Genomic DNA, 16,464 nt, shown 5'->3' with positions numbered 1-16,464 from the left:
GTGCCTGGCGTGCTCTGGTCCATGGGGTCACGAAGAGTCGGACACGACTAAACGACTAAACAACATCAACAACAAAAAAGTTACCAGAACACAGTGTGTGCTACAACAGCTGTGTGGATGCTATTTGCCCAATAAATCCAGGGCTGTCCCTGGAAAATTGGGACACTTGGAGGGTCTGAATTATCTACCCTCCAAGTTCTCCCCAGGCTCTGCCTTCCTGGCAAGTCCTTCCTTCAAAGAGCCCCTGCCTTTTTTTCTCCCTCTGATATCATGCACTGTCTGTTCTTCATAAGATATGATAGCCATTCTCACAGAAGATGGGGCAAGCTTGTTTTCTTCAGCTCTGGAGGGTAGGACTCGAACCAGTGGCTTCAAGTTGTACAAGGAAGGAGATTCTGACTAAACAAAAGGAAGAACTTTCTGGCAGTCAGAGCTGTTCAGCAGTGGAACGGTCTCCCACGGGAGGCGGTGGACTCTCCTTCCTTGGAGGTTTTTAAGCAGAGGTTGGCTGTCCATCTGTCAGGGATGCTTTAGCGGAGATTCCTGCCTGGCAGGGGGTTGGACTAGATGGCCCTTGGGGGTCCCATCCAACTCTACAATTCAGATTCTTGCATTTATTTAAGTCCTCTCTTGCTCCCGAGTCACTCTTCCCTCCCCCTTGAGGAGGAGCCACTAGGATCGAGCCTCAAGAACGGCTCTCATTTCGCTAATTAAATGCTTTCGTTCACGATTAGACCTGGAGAGAATTATGGGAAGGCCACCAAAGTTTTATGGGCGATCTGTGCTCCCCAAAAACATCACAAGCAGGGTGGGTGGAGTCAGTAAAATTTTACGAGCTCCCCGGTCGCAGCTCCACAATGGAATCGATTCCATGTGGCGTCCCTCTTAAATGGGGTTTGGTTTCTGGGTCTTCCCCTCCCTCCTTATTATTAGGAGGAATAAGGTTTGCATCAGAGAAATGGCAGAGGGTATGCGAGAATTCTAGGGCAAAAGTCAGAGGCGCATAAAATCTGGTGTGTGTGTGTGTGTGTGTTGCGTTCAAACCCATGCATTAGTCCAGGAGGTCTGAATTAGGTTGGCCTGTTTGCGAAATGTGGACTGAAGAATATTCCTGCTCTCTGACAGCTCCATTCCTAGCTATTTGGGCTTCGTTCAAGAATGACAGAGATTGTTTTGCTTTCAAGGTCGGAGGTGATCCAGGCTCTAGCATCTGGACATTGTGCCCCCACCCCATCCCCCAAAAGCTTGCCACTCCTTTATGTCCCCGTCTATAAAAGTTATTTTGGAAGTGACTTCCAATGCAACCCATGGAGATATTTCCCTGTCTTCTGGGGATCATTCATGTCCTTCGCCAGACTGTTTATTTCCAAGCTGAGGCTTTGTCTAACTTACATAAGAAAGAACACTTTCTGGTTTGCGGAGAGACATTGACAAGCCGATCGTTTGTCCCTTTCTCTTTAGAAGGGTAAAAGTTGGGACAGCGAGTGCTGTTCTGCTGGAATCGTTTTGTCAGCTTTTGCTACTGCCTACCAAATACGAGCTGATCTAGTCCACGGACCCAGGTGGCGCTGTGGGTTAAACCACAGAGTCTAGGGCTTGCTGATCAGAAGGTTGACGGTTCGAATCCCTGCAATGGGGTGAGCTCCTGTTGCTCGGTCCCAGCTCCTGCCCACCTAGCAGTTTGAAAGCACATCAAAGTGCAAGTAGATAAATAGGGACCGCTCCGGCGGGAAGGTAAACGGCGGTTCCGTGCGCTGCTCTGGTTCACCAGAAGCAGCTTTGTCATGCTGGCCACATGACCCGGAAGGTGTCTGCGGACAAACGCTGGCTCCCTCGGCCTATGGAGCGAGATGAGCGCTGCAACCCCAGAGTTGGACACGACTGGACCTGATGGTCAGGGGCCCCTTTACCTTTACCAAATACGAGCTGATCTAGTCCCATTGACATCAATAGGTTTTAAAAAGTCATTGGCTTGAATCTCTTTGTTGAATCTGGTTGGGTTGAAAGTTATCAGAACATAGTGTATGCGACAACAGCTGCACGGATGCTATTTGCCCAAAGATGGGAGGATAAATGACCTACAAAAGAAGAATGCTTGATAAAGATGATGGACTATGGCAAAATGGCGAAAATCAGACTGGGGAAATAAGAGATCAAGAGGACAAAAATTTAATAAAGAATGGGGAAATTTTATAAGTTACTTGAAAGAAAACTCTATAAACAATTAAAAACATAGGCAGGATTGTAAAAAAACAACAACGCTTGCAACGAAGCGAAAATTATGGTTACAACTGAGTTTTAAGAAAATATGGAGAATATGATACAATGCAGTTTGAAAAGAACATTTAGGGAAACCATGGAGGGAGGTCTTGGGATTCTGAGAATCCTATTTGTAAAATGATTATGATTTAAGTAGGTCAGTATTCAACCATTTGCTAGATTTTTCTACTATCTTTTCCTCCAAGGAGTTCAAGGTCCATGGTTCTCCTCTGCACATTTTATCAGGTTCATGGGGCCAGGTGGGGATTTGAACCCTGGTATTCTCCCAGGTCCTAGACAAACACTTCAACCATTACACCACCATTGGCTCTCAGGCAAGTAGGGAGACTGGTTTTCCACCAGTATCTAAAAGTGGTGGTGGTGGGGAGCTGGTTTCAGGATGCAAAACCCATCTGATTGGCCCTTTTCCTCAAACCTCCTCGAAGGACCTCTTAGAATGATAGAATCATGGAATTGTTGAGCTGAAGGGGACCCCATGAGTCATCCAGCCGTACCCCCTGCAATGGAGGAATCTCAGCTAAACCATCCAACCTCTGCTTAAAAACCTCCAAGGAAGGCGAGTCCAGAACCTCCTCAGGGAGACCGTTCCACTCTCAAACAAATCTCACTGTCAGAAATGTTTTCCTCTTGGCTGAAAGGTCTTGCGAAATTGCTTTTGCTACCCATTTCCAGAGCCACCCCGTCCGTGTTAATAAATCAAGATTGCATCTTAAAGCACATAATGAAAAACTGGTCTATGGAACACTCCAAAGCCACTTCTTAACATTTTGGCGAAAGGTCTGTACATTCTCTTAATTATCTATGACTTCATCTCGCTCATTAAAACTAACAGGACACAGACCCCGGGCCTAAGCGGACCTGACAGCTCTTACAAGTTTGCGAGTGCGGTCAAAAGACATCCGATTTCTACAAACACTCCCCCACCCCCTTTCTTCAAAACCCCTCTCCTAGTTTGGCTTTCCTTCCAGGCAATTTTCACCTTCATTGTGGCCCTTAAGGGGGAAATCCCTCCCTCCCTCCCTCCCTCTCTCTCTCCTTCCTTCCTCCAATCCCTGTTACAAGTGTGCAGCAAATTCATTGGAACCCTTTTACAAAATCAGATCTGTTGGACAGCTCAGATCTAAGATCCTGCAAGCAGATCTGGCAAGCTCTGCTGCTCTGAACGACCAGAATTCGTCCTCTTGTTTAACTTTGCCTCTTTCTCTCTGCTGATCTAGGATTCTTAGCTCTCAGCGGCTGCTTCAAGGAAGACTCTTACACTTGGGGTCATGGGTTCAAGTCCCCCCATGTTGGGCAAAAAGTTGCCTGCAGGGGGTTAGACTAGAAGTCGAGCTCTAAAAAGGTAAAGGTAAAGGGACCCCTGAACATTAGGTCCAGTCGTGACCGACTCTGGGGTTGCGCGCTAATCTCGCGTTATTGGCCGAGGGAGCCGGCGTACAGCTTCCAGGTCATGTGGCCAGCAGAACAAAGCCACTTCTGGCGAACCAGAGCAGCACATGGAAATGCCGTTTACCTTCCCGCTGTAGCGGTATCTATTTATCTACTTGCATTTTGACGTGCTTTCGAACTGCTAGGTTGGCAGGAGCTGGGACCGAGCAACGGGAGCTCACCCCCTCACAGGGATTAGAACCGCTGACCTTCTGATCAGCAAGCCCTAGGCTCAGTGGTTTAACTCACAGCGCCACCTGGGTCCTGTCTAGCTCTATGATTCTGCAAATGTGGGTTTTAGAGTCCCCAGATGTGGGCACCGCTGTGTCTTACTGTAGGTCTACTCAGAGGTCAAAAGTACAAGAAAAAGCATCAGAGGTGGGAGGGAGTCTCAATGAGGTGCTAATTGGCTGATGTAATGAAGATCCACCAGGATGCGGTTAAAGTGGGTGGGATTCTGCCCATGTGGAGCAGGAATCCAGAAATAAGCAGAAAAGGCTGTGCAGCGTGTTTTCAGGACACACACACACACACACACAGAGAGAGACTTGTTTTTGGAAAGGGATGTTTTCATAACATGGGACCCAGGCTCGTCCCAGAGCAACTCACAGCTAGGACTGTAAGGGGGGAACTGCTTTCTGGGTGGCAAACAGGGCTCTCCGTGGTTTCAATGAAGAACAGCTGCAGTATTGACAAGGGACTGAGAGTTTGTCACAAACAGAAAACACACACACACACCCTCTGCAAACTGACTCTCTCTCTCTCTCTCTTTTGCTGGCTCCCTGCATCTGGCACCCATTAAACGAAACTCGAAATAGAAAATATATGTGCGAGACTGAACCAGCCCTGTGGTTGGGAGTGGGGGCCTGGTTATTTTGACAGACGGGGCCAGACACATGCAATTTGGACCCCTAAATACATCAGATTGATGACTCTTGGGGAAGGGGAAAGCAACATTTGGTTGCCAACTGACTGGGGGAAACGGCCGGGTCTGCTCTTGTGTCATTAACAGCATCTTCATCTGCAGTGACTGAGAGGCAGCATGGTTTAGTGGGTACGGCATTGGACTATGGACCTGGATTCAAAACCCCACTCGGCTATACGAGGTGTGCTGGGTGACCTTGGGCCAAGGAGTGCCTCTCGGCCTAGCTTGGGGTTTAAATGAGGAGACAGGGGCAGAACCATGTAGATAATTCTCAGGTCCTTGGAGGAAAAGGGTCGGAGATGAATGCACTAAAGAAATAAAATAATTTTTTTTTAATTTGCTGGTCAAGCTTTATCCTGGGATGGAGATAAGCACGATCCCTGGATAACTTCTGCAGATGAGGCTGCTATTAAATGTGCAAGCAGATTGTGTGGCGATACCCAGATCCCTCCCAGAGTAAATAAAGACACTGGACAAATTGCATAAGGTTAATGACCGTTAAAAGGCCACAACTTTATTGATTACGGATGTAGAGAGGTATTGGCTTAGGCATTGGATCTAACTGTTTATATCCAACTCCAGCCCGCTCTGCTGGCAGTCTGTGAAGGGTTAACCACCGTTGGGTGAGTCCTGCGATGCACATCAACTAGGACTCACCCTGGGGCCACTGCTAGGGGGCGTGTCTTTTGGCCCTCACCTACCACGGCTTCGGACTTGGCCACGCTCCGGACTCCTTAAGGGAGTACCCTTCAGCATTTTGGGGGAGGTGATGGCAGCAACCTCCCCCCCCCACCTGTAACCTTTCAGAGATAATCCAATGCCTACCGCCAATCGAGCCCAAAGGGCTCGCCGCCAATACCCCTACAACCGTAACCAATACCTGCCTTGCAGTCATATGACTCCAGCCCGCTGCGCTGGCAGTCTGTGAAGGGGTATCCACCGTTGGGCGAGTCCTGCGATTCACATCAACTAGGACTCACCCTGGGGCCTCGCAGAATCTTATGGCTGGGTGCAAGATAGTTTGTCAACGTGCTCGGGCTCGTGGTTGCCCACACGGCGGAAGGGACTTTTCTTTTTAAAAGGCAAAGAGTTGGCAATCTGAACCACTCATGAATGATTCTGGACGTTATCTGTGTATGCCTGTGGACAATTCCGCTGGGATTGCATGAGTGTGCAGTGCACGCAGGAGAGAGGGAAAAGGCAGAGAGGATAAATAGTGTACTGTACAGCTGTTGGCACCCATCTCTCTCAGGATTGAGTGCGCCTCCGGGGGGGTGTGTGAAGTTAATCTGCTCTGTTAGCAGCACCAGAGTGACCTCCCCAGGGTGCAAACCTGGGCAGTGTGCATGCAGATCTTGGGCTGCCCAGACGACAAGACCCCCCCCCTCGATGCTCTCCAAGTCTTCCAGGAAGCGGGAAGAAACTCAACCCCATCTATAGCTGAGCAAATATCGGGCACCCCCAAAGCAGCCCAGTTCATTCCTTTTGGGAAGCTTATTGGCCAGTCCAGTCTGTGTGGGAATGTTCAGGGAGGCAGGAGAGGATATCTTGCTTATTAAAAATCCTTCCTAACCTGCGCTAGCAAGTTCTACAACTTAGCAGTGTTATACATTTCCCTTTTAAATGCACAGCAGATAGCTGGTTGCAGGCTTGTGTGAGCCTCTTACTATTAGATTCCCATTAAGTCCCCTTATATCCCTCTTAAAAGAATAAACACACCACAATCTTGTGTAAAGTATATAAAATAAGTTTACTCACATCATCAGTTCACAGTTGGATTCCTGAAGGCAGACTTAGTTACAAAGTATATGCCTGTGGATCTATCCCATATGGGGATAATCCCAGTGCCCTCTGTTGGCTGGAAGCTAACAGAGTGTGTCTAGCTCAAAAGCTGCTCCAATGACGGAGGAAGTGCTGCGTGCCCTGTCCTTTTGTTACCTGGACAGGTAAGGTCACGCCCACCTCTAGTCACATGCAAAGGAAGTATGTCCCAGCCAGGAGGAAACAGGGACTTTTCGACTGGCTGGGCCAAACATTCCCCTGCATGTCCACTCTAGGAAAACAAGGAATGTTGTACTTGACTGCAACTTATGTACAGGGCTCTCTTAAGCATATCCGGCGCCACGGTGCAAAGATCCCTCCGCCCCCACCCCCGTTCCCAGAGTTGTCAACCTTTTTAGGGGGGGGGGGGAATCCCCAGAGTTGTTGACCTTTTTAGGAAAGGTTCCCCAGAGTTGTTGACCTGAACTTGGGAATTGCATAGATTTCACTACAGGGAAGGAGAGGCAAGAGCTGGGGGGGTGGGGGGAACCTAACTCTTCCTTTACTGGATGAAAAGAGAGAGAGAAAATGGGACAGAGGAAAGCAGAAAGGAGAGGGCATTTAACCCAGCAACCTCCTCCCATCCACACAGGCTTCACAGCCAGGAAGGAAGAACAGCAGGAGGTTTTTTTTAAAAAACACGAACAAACACGCCAACCCCGGTTGCTCCCTGAACCCCTCAAAGTGGGTGGGTGGGTCTGGCGGGAAAGCAGCAGAATGTCCTCGCCTATGACCACACATGCAACGTACGGGGTGTGCGTGTGCAGCCCACTGCATTTCGTAACGTAACTTAAAGGGAGAAATAAAAGTGCACTTGGGCACAGCTAAGGACGGGTCTGCTTCCCTTCTGCCCACTGGGAAGCTGCTACACCGAAAAGGGAGAGACGGGGTCCTCGCTTGCTGCTGGGGAGCTTTGACAGGGAGCTGCTGGGAGCTGCTCCAGCATCCCCGCCTAGGGCGCCAAAATGGAGGGGGCGCTGGCACGACGGGGAGCGCTGCTGGGTTTGCAGGACTAGCTCTGCCGCGCGGCCCCTGCGCCCTGACGCCACCTACCCGCGTCCAGGGCGGGCGGCACCAGCGGCGCGGTGCAGCCCAGGCGTGCCCGGAGCACCGAGGGCAGCAGCGTGTGGAGGACACGTGGGGCGAGAGCAGCCGCTTCCCGCGGTGCGCACGTGCGCCAGAGCCGCACTCTACTTCTCGGGCAGGCAGGAGCAGCTGCTGTTGCGCCCGGGGGTCCGTGGCTGAAGCCCAAGGGCGGCCAGAGCAACCCAGCCGTCGACGTCGCAGCTAAGCGGGAGGGGCGCTGGGAAAGGAAGGGGGTGAAGGCTGGGCCAGGCCCGCAGGGAGGAGGCAGACGCCCGGGGGGGGGGGGCGCCAGAAGGTGATCTCGCCTAGGGCGCAAAAAACCCTAGCGCCGGCCCTGCTCTTCAGGGCTCCCCTCCCATGCTCCTGCCATGCACAGGAGGCTCGGGAGGCAAGCTGCACGCCTGGGACTAGGAGAGCACAACTAGAAAAGAAGGAGGAGCAGGAGGGCAAAAGCAAGCCGGCAGCGTGACTTAGAAAGCGAGCACAGCACAGGGGGAAGGAGGAGGAGGAGCCTCACACATGCCTCCTTTTGTTTTGTCATAGAATCATAGAATCATAGAGTTGGAAGAGACCCCAAGGGCCATCCAGCCCAACCCCCTGCTGAGCAGGAAACACCATCAAAGCATTCTTGACAGATGGCTGTCAAGCCTCTGCTTAAGGACCTCCAAAGAAGGAGACTCCACCACACTCCTTGGTAGCAAATTCCACTGCCAAACAGCTCTTACTGTCAGGAAGTTCTTTCTAATGTTTAGGTGGAATCTTCTTTCTTGTAGCTTGAATCCATTGCTCCGCGTCCGCTTCTCTGGAGCAGCAGAAAACAACTTTTCTCCCTCCTCTATATGACATCCTTTTATATATTTGAACATGGCTATCATATCACCCCTTAACCTTCTCTTCTCCAGGCTAAACATACCCAGCTCCCTAAGCCGTTCCTCATAGGCATTGTTTCCAAGCCTTTGACCGTTTTGGTTGCCCTCCTCTGGACACGTTCCAGCTTGTATGTATCCTTCTTGAACTGTGGTGCCCAGAACTGGACACAGTACTCCAGGTGAGGTCTGACCAGAGCAGAATACAGTGGTACTATTATAGATCTAGATGCTATACTCCTATTGATGCAGCCCAGAATTGCATTGGCTTTTTTAGCTGCTGCATCACACTGCTGACTCATGTCAAGTTTGTGGTCTACCAAGACTCCTAGATCCTTTTCACATGTACTGCTCTCAAGCCAGGTGTCTCCCATCCTGTATTGGTGCCTTTCATTTTTTTTGCCCAAGTGTAGTACTTTACATTTCTCCTTGTTAAAATTCATTGTCCCCATCCCCAAGAAGGCCTCGGCTCCCAAAGAGAGCGCGCAAGGAGAGGGTTGCCATGCGCTGCGCTCGCTCAGCCGCCCAGTTTAGAAAAATGCACGCACCCCCTCTCCGCCTCACAACACCGCCAGCGAGCAACTATTGCGTTGCCCAGGATGCAGGAGAGCTGTGCGTGCACCGGGCAAGCGGATTTTAGGAAAACAGGAAGCCACTTGCAAAGCCGCGCAGCTCCCCAACTCGCTGGGGCGCCCCAGAGAGACCAGCGCTGTGGTGCAATGCGCTACTAAGCACTATAGGAAAGACGGCTCTGCTTATGTATCACACCCCACAGTCTGGAGGAGAGAGAGGCTCACTCACCTTGCAGTTTGGGTCCTTTGGCCTTGAGATGCCGCTCACACTTGGCCTTGGCTTTGAGCAGCAGGAAGATCTGCTCCTCCTTTGTCAGGACGTCATCCACATCCTCCTGCAAGGAGACAGAGCAAAGCGAGGTCAATGTCGCCTATATGTCTATTGCTGCAAGCTTTGCAAATAAAGTGGTGGGAGACGGCAAGGCACAAGAGACCCCCTATGCCCGGAATACGGTTTCGAGATCATTTAGGTTGGGGAAATGGCTACAAAACCACCAGAGAGGTGCAATTTTCAAAAGACGACTGTATTGCAACAGGACTAAATGTAAGGTTCTGCACTTGGGCAGGGATAACCAGGAGCAGAAATACAGGATGGGGGAATACCTGGATTGGCAGCAATACATGTGGAAAGGATCTAGGGGTCTTAGTGGACCACAAGCTCAACACGAGACAACAGCGTGATGCAGCAGCAAAAATGGCGGATGTGATTCTAGGCTGCATCGACAGCAGTCTAGCATCCACATCAAGGGAAGCCATAGCACAGTAGTACCTTGGTTCTCGAACAACTTAGTTGTCGAGCAAATTGGCTCCCGAACGCCGCAAGCCCGGAAGGAAGTGTTCCGGTTTGCGAATGTTTTTCGGAAGCCGATCATCCGACGCTGCTTCCGCTTGAGTGCAGGAAGCTCCTGCAGCCAATCAGAAGCCGCGCCTTGGTTTTCTAATGATTTTGGGAGTCGAACGGACTCCTGGAACGGATTCAGATTGAGAACCAAGGTACCACTGCACTGCTCTCTTCTGCCTTGGGCAGACCACACTTGGGATACTGTGTCCGATTCTTGCCAGCACAATTTAAGAAGGATGTTGACAAGCTGGAAGGTGCACAGAGGAGGGGGACCAAGATGATCAAGGGTCTGGTAAGCCAAGCCTTATGAGGAACGGTTGAAGGAGCTGGGTATGTTTAGTCTGGAGAAGAGGAGGCTGAGAGGAGATATGATAACCACCTTCAAATATCTGAAGGGCTGTCACATCGAAGATGGAGCAAGCTTGCTTTCTCCTGCTCTGGAGGGGAGGACCCAAACCAATGGATTCAAATTACAAGAAAGGAGATTGCGACTAAACCTCAGGAAGAACTTTTTGACAGAAAGAGCTGTGGAATGAACTCCCTCAGGTGGTGGTTTTTCATTCATTGGAGGTTTTTTAAAGCAGAGGTTTGGATGGCTTCTTTAGCCGCAATTAAGCTGCCTTATACCCTGTGATCATTGGATGGCTCAGTTGGTTAGAGCATGATGCTGATAAGGCCAAGGTTGCATTGCAGTGGGTCGGACTAGATCAGTGATGGGCAACCTTTTGAGCTTGGTGTGTCAAAATTTGCCAAAAAAACCGAGCATAACTCGGGTGGTGTGTCACTTCAAGAAAAAACACCATAATTTTGCGATATTTATAGTTTAAATAACAAAAATGTATAATGGTAATATATAACTGTATTCAATAAACCAAAAACTAATTATTTAACCAAACCAAACCCCAAACCCCTTATTTATCACAAAGTGCCCAGAGTTGTTGAGCTTTTTTTTGGGGGGGGGAGCTGCTGACCAAAGTTTTGGAGGTTTTTTGGGGGGTGTGTGTGTGAAAAAGTTGCTGCGCTTTTTTGGGGGGGAAAGAGAACAGAAATAAATGATGAATAATACCTTCACTGGAACTAACACGCAGCACTGACATAGTCTGCCAAAGCGCCAAAAAAACCCAGCACAGAAAGGGTTAAAAAACCAATCTCTGGCTACCAGCAACAACAACAACAGGATCCGGGTTTTAACAGTGGAGACAAGCTGTAGCGTGAGGAGGAGCAGGAGAACAAATGGGGGGCGGGGCAGGAAACAACAACAACAGTGGGCCGATGTCTGACATGCGTGTCATAGGTTTGCCATCACTGGACTAGATGATCTTCAGGGTCCCGTCCAACTCTGTGATTCCATACAATTGTTTGGCACAGAGTTCGTCTATGCTAATATCTATCTTCTATAATATATTCCTTTATAGGGATCATACCTACAGATCACAGTACAGTAGAACAATGGAACAACAAGCAAATGAGCAGAACTAAAGCAGCAGGTGCGACTGAATTTTAGACAGGAATCATGAAGAATGGTGGCTTTGTGGAACTGAAAATTAATTATACCCCCCTTTGACATTTCAAAAAGGCCCTGCTCTTATGGGTTGGTTCGTATGCAAATACAGTAGATGCCAATGCAATTGATCTAATTAATCAGCTAAAGGGCAGGCGTGCAATCAACTCATAATTCCTGAATCAGCCGACAACTTCTAACGGCCAATTATAAATAATGAGAACACAAAGGGGTCCCTGCCTCATTTCACACCTGGTCACCCGACACCCCGCGCTGATCCGCTGGCAGGGTTGCAGCTCGTGATGAAAAACGGCTGCGGAGGGGAAAGGAATGAGTTCCCCGTCTGGATGTGACCGGTGCAGAGCCAAAACCAAACGGGTTGCTGTTTCATGAAACCTTTGCCCAAAAAATATCCCTCTGCCTCCATATTGGAGATCTTTGTCGGTTTGCATTTCTTGTTTCAGAAAGTATTGATCTGATGTGTAGAGATCTTTCCTATTCTACTTAATTCAAGAGGGTTCTGGAAGCTTCTCTGTGTGAAAGTAGAAGAAGGTTCCTGGTGTTTGGGTTATTCCTTCAGAGAAGCTGAATACAGTGGGCTTAAACTGGTTATGTTATCTCTTCTCTCAAGGTCATGCTTGCTGACCATAGCTGCCAAATCTCCCGTATTCCCCGGGAAACCCCTGTTTTTCCAGCTGTCCCCAGCCGAAAAAATGGATTTTTTTTGTTTTTCCCCGGTTTATTCTGGCGTGGCGGCCATTTTGGAACTGGGCGGAGCATGCTCAGAAGCGACTTTTGATGCTGCTCTACCCAGTTCCAAAATGGCTGCAGCGCGACTTCTGGTGTGGCGGCCATTTTGGAACTGGGCAAAGCAGCATCAAAAGTCACTTCTGAGCATGCTCCGCCCAGTTCCAAAATGGCGGCAGCGCTACTTCCGGTATGCTACTTCCGGTCCGGTCCCTTATTTTTCAGAGAGGAACTTGGCAGGTATGTTGCTGACTATAATAATAAGGCCAGAAGGAGCCTGGGTTTCTCTTTCAATCTCCTTCCCTTCTGCTGTGGTGTTCTGTACATAGTATGCTTAGCGTTAAGGTTTTAATCTTATTATTAGTACAGTACAGTATTGTAAATTCAAGTTAAGTCTGCCGCAACTGGATTTCTTATGGACTGTGCCAATCCTGAACGTATTTGATTTGTGACCATTATTTTCATCTGCCTTCAGTAGAAGTAAAAGCTATGCTGGATGAAATATCAATTGCTTCTGGTCTAAATTTTTTTTTTTTTGAATCCTGCAACGTTTTTACCCTGCTAACTATACGTCCGAGTTCTGCTCTGGATCAACATTGAGTGGCAGCAGCTCTTAGGGGTTTCACACAAGAGGCACCTACCAGTTCTACCTGGAGATACTGGGGGTTGAACCTGGGACCTTCTGCAGGCCCAGCATCTGCTCTGCTACTGAGCTGTGGTCCATCTCCTTCAGCAGCTTCCACCAATCTGGGCCACAGCCACACCATACATTTAAAGCAATATGCTACCACTTTAAACACTCACAGCTTCTTCCCCCAGAGGATTCTGGGAGCTGTAGTTTGCTAAGGGTTCTGGGAGTTGTTAGGAGACTCTTGCTCCCCGCCCAGAGTTCCCTAAGTTCCCTATGGAGAGGGTTTGACTGTTAAACCACTCCGGGAATTGCAACTCTGGGAGGGGAAGTTTTGGCACCCTTAACCAACTACAATTCCCAGAATTCTTTGGGGGAAGCAGTGCTTAACTATTTTCGCTTCTCTCCTCTCCTCTCCTCCCCCTCTCCCTCTCCCTCTTCCCCCTTTTGATTTTCCTTTCCTTTCCTTTCCTTTCCTTTCCTTTCCTTTCCTTTCCTTTCCTTTCCTTTCCTTTCCTTTCCTTTCCTTTCCTTTCCTTTCCTTTCCTTTCCTTTCCTTTCCTTTCCTTTCCTTTCCTTTCCTTTCCTTCCCTTCCCTTCCCTTCCCTTCCCTTCCCTTCCCTTCCCTTCCCTTCCCTTCCCTTCCCTTCCCTTCCCTTCCCTTCCCTTCCCTTCCCTTCCCTTCCCTTCCCTTCCCTTCCCTTCCCTTCCCTTCCCTTCCCTTCCCTTCCCTTCCCTTCCCTTCCCTTCCCTTCCCTTCCCTTCCCTTCCCTTCCCTTCCCTTCCCTTCCCTTCCCTTCCCTTCCCTTCCCTTCCCTTCCCTTCCCTTCCCTTCCCTTCCCTTCCCTTCCTTCCCTTCCCTTCCCTTCCCTTCCCTTCCCTTCCCTTCCCTTCCCTTCCCTTCCCTTCCCTTCCTTCCTTCCTTCCTTCCTTCCTTCCTTCCTTCCTTCCTTCCTTCCTTCCTTCCTTGTTGTTTCCCCCCTCTTCTCTCTCTCTCTCTCTCTCTCTCTCTCTCTCTCTCTCTCTCTCTCTCTCTCTCTCTCTCTCTCTCTCAGCCTCTGGATTAATGCTTTAGTTTGGACAAAGATGGAAACGATATTTGACCATAATTCTTTGGGGCAAGCAGTGGCGTTTAAAGTGGTATCACATTGCTTTAAAAGTATGTTGTGAATGTCAACCTGACTGAGGCTGATGTGAGTTGTAGTCCAAAACCTTTGGAGGGCGCCAGGTTGGTGAAGGCTGCCCCAAAGGAACATGAGGAAATTGCCTTATACCAAGCCAGGCCATTGGCACTGTCTATTTCTGATGAACTGAGCTGTCAGGGGTTTCCCCGCTAGGATTCCTGCACTGCAAGGGGGGTTTGGGGGTAGGGTTGCCATATTTCAACAAGTGAAAATTCAGGCACGAAAGTTTATTATAATTATTATTATTATTTGCCAGAGCTGATGAGCTTTTTAAAGTTTTGCCCAAAGTTGTTGAGCTTTCCCAGCAAAATCGCAAAAGAAGAAGAAGATACTGCTGACCTGGGTTGCCATACGCCCAGATTTTCCCGGACATTTTCACAATTTCCGCCCAGAGACTGCTTCCAATTGCAGTATTCCAGCTATGTCTGGGAAATTCTGGATGTATGGCAACCCTACTCAGGGTTCCAACTCTTTAATGATTCTATGAGCTAATCAAGAACCCAACTCTTCTTGCCCAGAGCAACGCTCCACCCACTGTACCACACTTCCTCCTGATTTCGTTCCCCCCCCCCGAAGTATGGGAAGTGGATCTAAGCACCCAGTCATGTGCGTGCACACTCTAGCAGATTAATACCATGCCCAATACGGAGAGATCATTCACAAACTTAACAACTCTGTATGTGGTTTACAAAATTCATTAATAATGTGCGACACATGATAAATATAGCGCAAGACGACAGCTGACAACAGGCTCCCAAAGGAACATCTCTTCCCTGCTGCCTTGGAAATACCGGCGGGGTTAAAAATATTTTTCCCGGGGGGTGGGGGGTGGGCATCTCCCTTTTAAATCGCCCTGTCTGTCACCAGGAATTCTACCTCCCAGATGTCATTTCCCCTCCATCAACAACATCCCAGCTAAATCCCCCAAACAAACAATGACACAGGTCGATGTTGGAAGAGGCCGCCCCGACCAGTTCCTCTTGGTTCCAAAAAAGATGCTGCTGCTGATGGGGTATAGGGGTGGAACTACACACAGGAAAAATATCACTATAAATAAATCAGAAATTAGATTATAACAAAAAAAAAACCCTACGGAAAAAAGCGTATGAAAATTTCCTGCTCTCTGGCGCCATCTAGTGTTGCATGTTTATAGCACATTCAAATTGTTGTTTCTTTACTGAACCCTAAGTTGGAGACAGTGTTTATATTGTGATTTTATGTTGTGAACCACCCTGAGATCATAGAATTGTGGGGTTGGAAGGAATCCTGAGGCTCATCTAGTCCAACCCCCTGCAACGTGGAAATATGCAGCAGTACCGTACGGAGATCGAACATAATCAGCACCATGCTCAAACCATCTGAGCAATGGGTATAGGGTGGTATACAGATTTAATAAATAAATAAGCGAATAAATAAATAAATTTCTGCAACAACAAAAAAGCCCCTGCAGTAACCATGCAGAGAGGAGGATGCCTTCTCTAGAGTTAAAGCACCAGTCTAGCTAGTCCGTTCCAAAACTAAAGCGTTCCAAATCCAAGGTGCGCTTTCCCATAGGAAGTAATGCAGAAGGGATTAATCCGTTCCAGACTTTTAAAAACAACCCCTAAACCGGCAATTTAACATGAATTCTACTATCTAACGAGACCAGTGAGCCGTAAAATGAAAGCAATAAACAATGTCACACAATCAATCCACCCATCCATTCATCAGTAGCTGAACTGGGTTCCACACAGTCACAAAAATAAAAATGCAAAATAAATAGCAAAAACAGACGGACCTCAGCGTAACACTCAAATCGGAAGCGTAACACTCAAATCGGAAGTGTGGCACTCAAAACGGAGCATGTTCGGCTTCCGAAAAAAGTTCGCAAACCGGAACACTTACTTCCGGGTTTGCAGCGTTCGGGTTGCAAGTTGTTCGAGTACCAAGGCGTTTGAGATCTAAGATACCACTGTATTGTCTATACTCGCGGGTCAATCTTGGGCCCCCCCCGAGGCCGTTTCCCCAAACCACACCCACCTGTCAATCAGCTGACAACTGCTGGGTGACGTCACCCAGTGGACAAGATTCTATCCTGCGCTCTGGCTGTGCCCGCCAGTTTCCCCGCTGGGAACAGATGTTTGTGCACAGTGCAGCTGGAGCAGCAGGGGTTAAACCAGGCACCCCGAAACTTTGGCCCTCCAGATGTTTTGGACTACAATTCCCATCTTCCCCGACCCCTGGTCCTGTTAGCTAGGGATCATGGGAGTTGTAGGCCAAAACATCTGGAGGGCCGCAGTTTGGGGATGCCTGGGTTAAACCCTGCTCATGCCCGTCATAAAGAGATATGCAATTGTGCTACATCTTGATTGACATCTTACGGTCCATGAGAAGAAGAAGAAGAAGAAGAAGAAGAAGAAGAAGAAGAAGAAGAAGAAGAAGAAGAAGAAGAAGAAGAAGAAGAAGAAGAAGAGGAGTAGTAGTAGTAGTAGTTTGGATTTGATATCCCACTTTATCACTACCCAAAGGAGTCTCAAAGCGGCTAACATTCTCCTTTCCCTTCCTCCCCCACAACAAACACTCTGTGAGGTGAGTGGGGCTGAGAG

At 48.8% G+C, this 16,464-nt stretch overlaps 1 protein-coding gene across 1 annotated transcript in view; it reads right to left on the bottom strand.

Annotated features, from left to right (window-relative positions):
- The window catches only part of PTH1R (parathyroid hormone 1 receptor), a 121,263-nt gene that overhangs the window by 51,775 nt on the left and 53,024 nt on the right, over positions 1-16,464 (bottom strand). Inside the window, exon 2 of the mRNA XM_060280998.1 lies at positions 9,208-9,313. Within this exon, the coding sequence (XP_060136981.1) occupies positions 9,208-9,313 (106 nt within the window). The remainder of the gene's footprint in view (positions 1-9,207; positions 9,314-16,464) is intronic.

The sequence above is a fragment of the Zootoca vivipara genome, chromosome 12, assembly GCF_963506605.1.
Source record: "Zootoca vivipara chromosome 12, rZooViv1.1, whole genome shotgun sequence".
NCBI lineage: Eukaryota > Metazoa > Chordata > Lepidosauria > Squamata > Lacertidae > Zootoca > Zootoca vivipara.
This window is presented reverse-complemented; position numbering and strand designations above follow the sequence as displayed.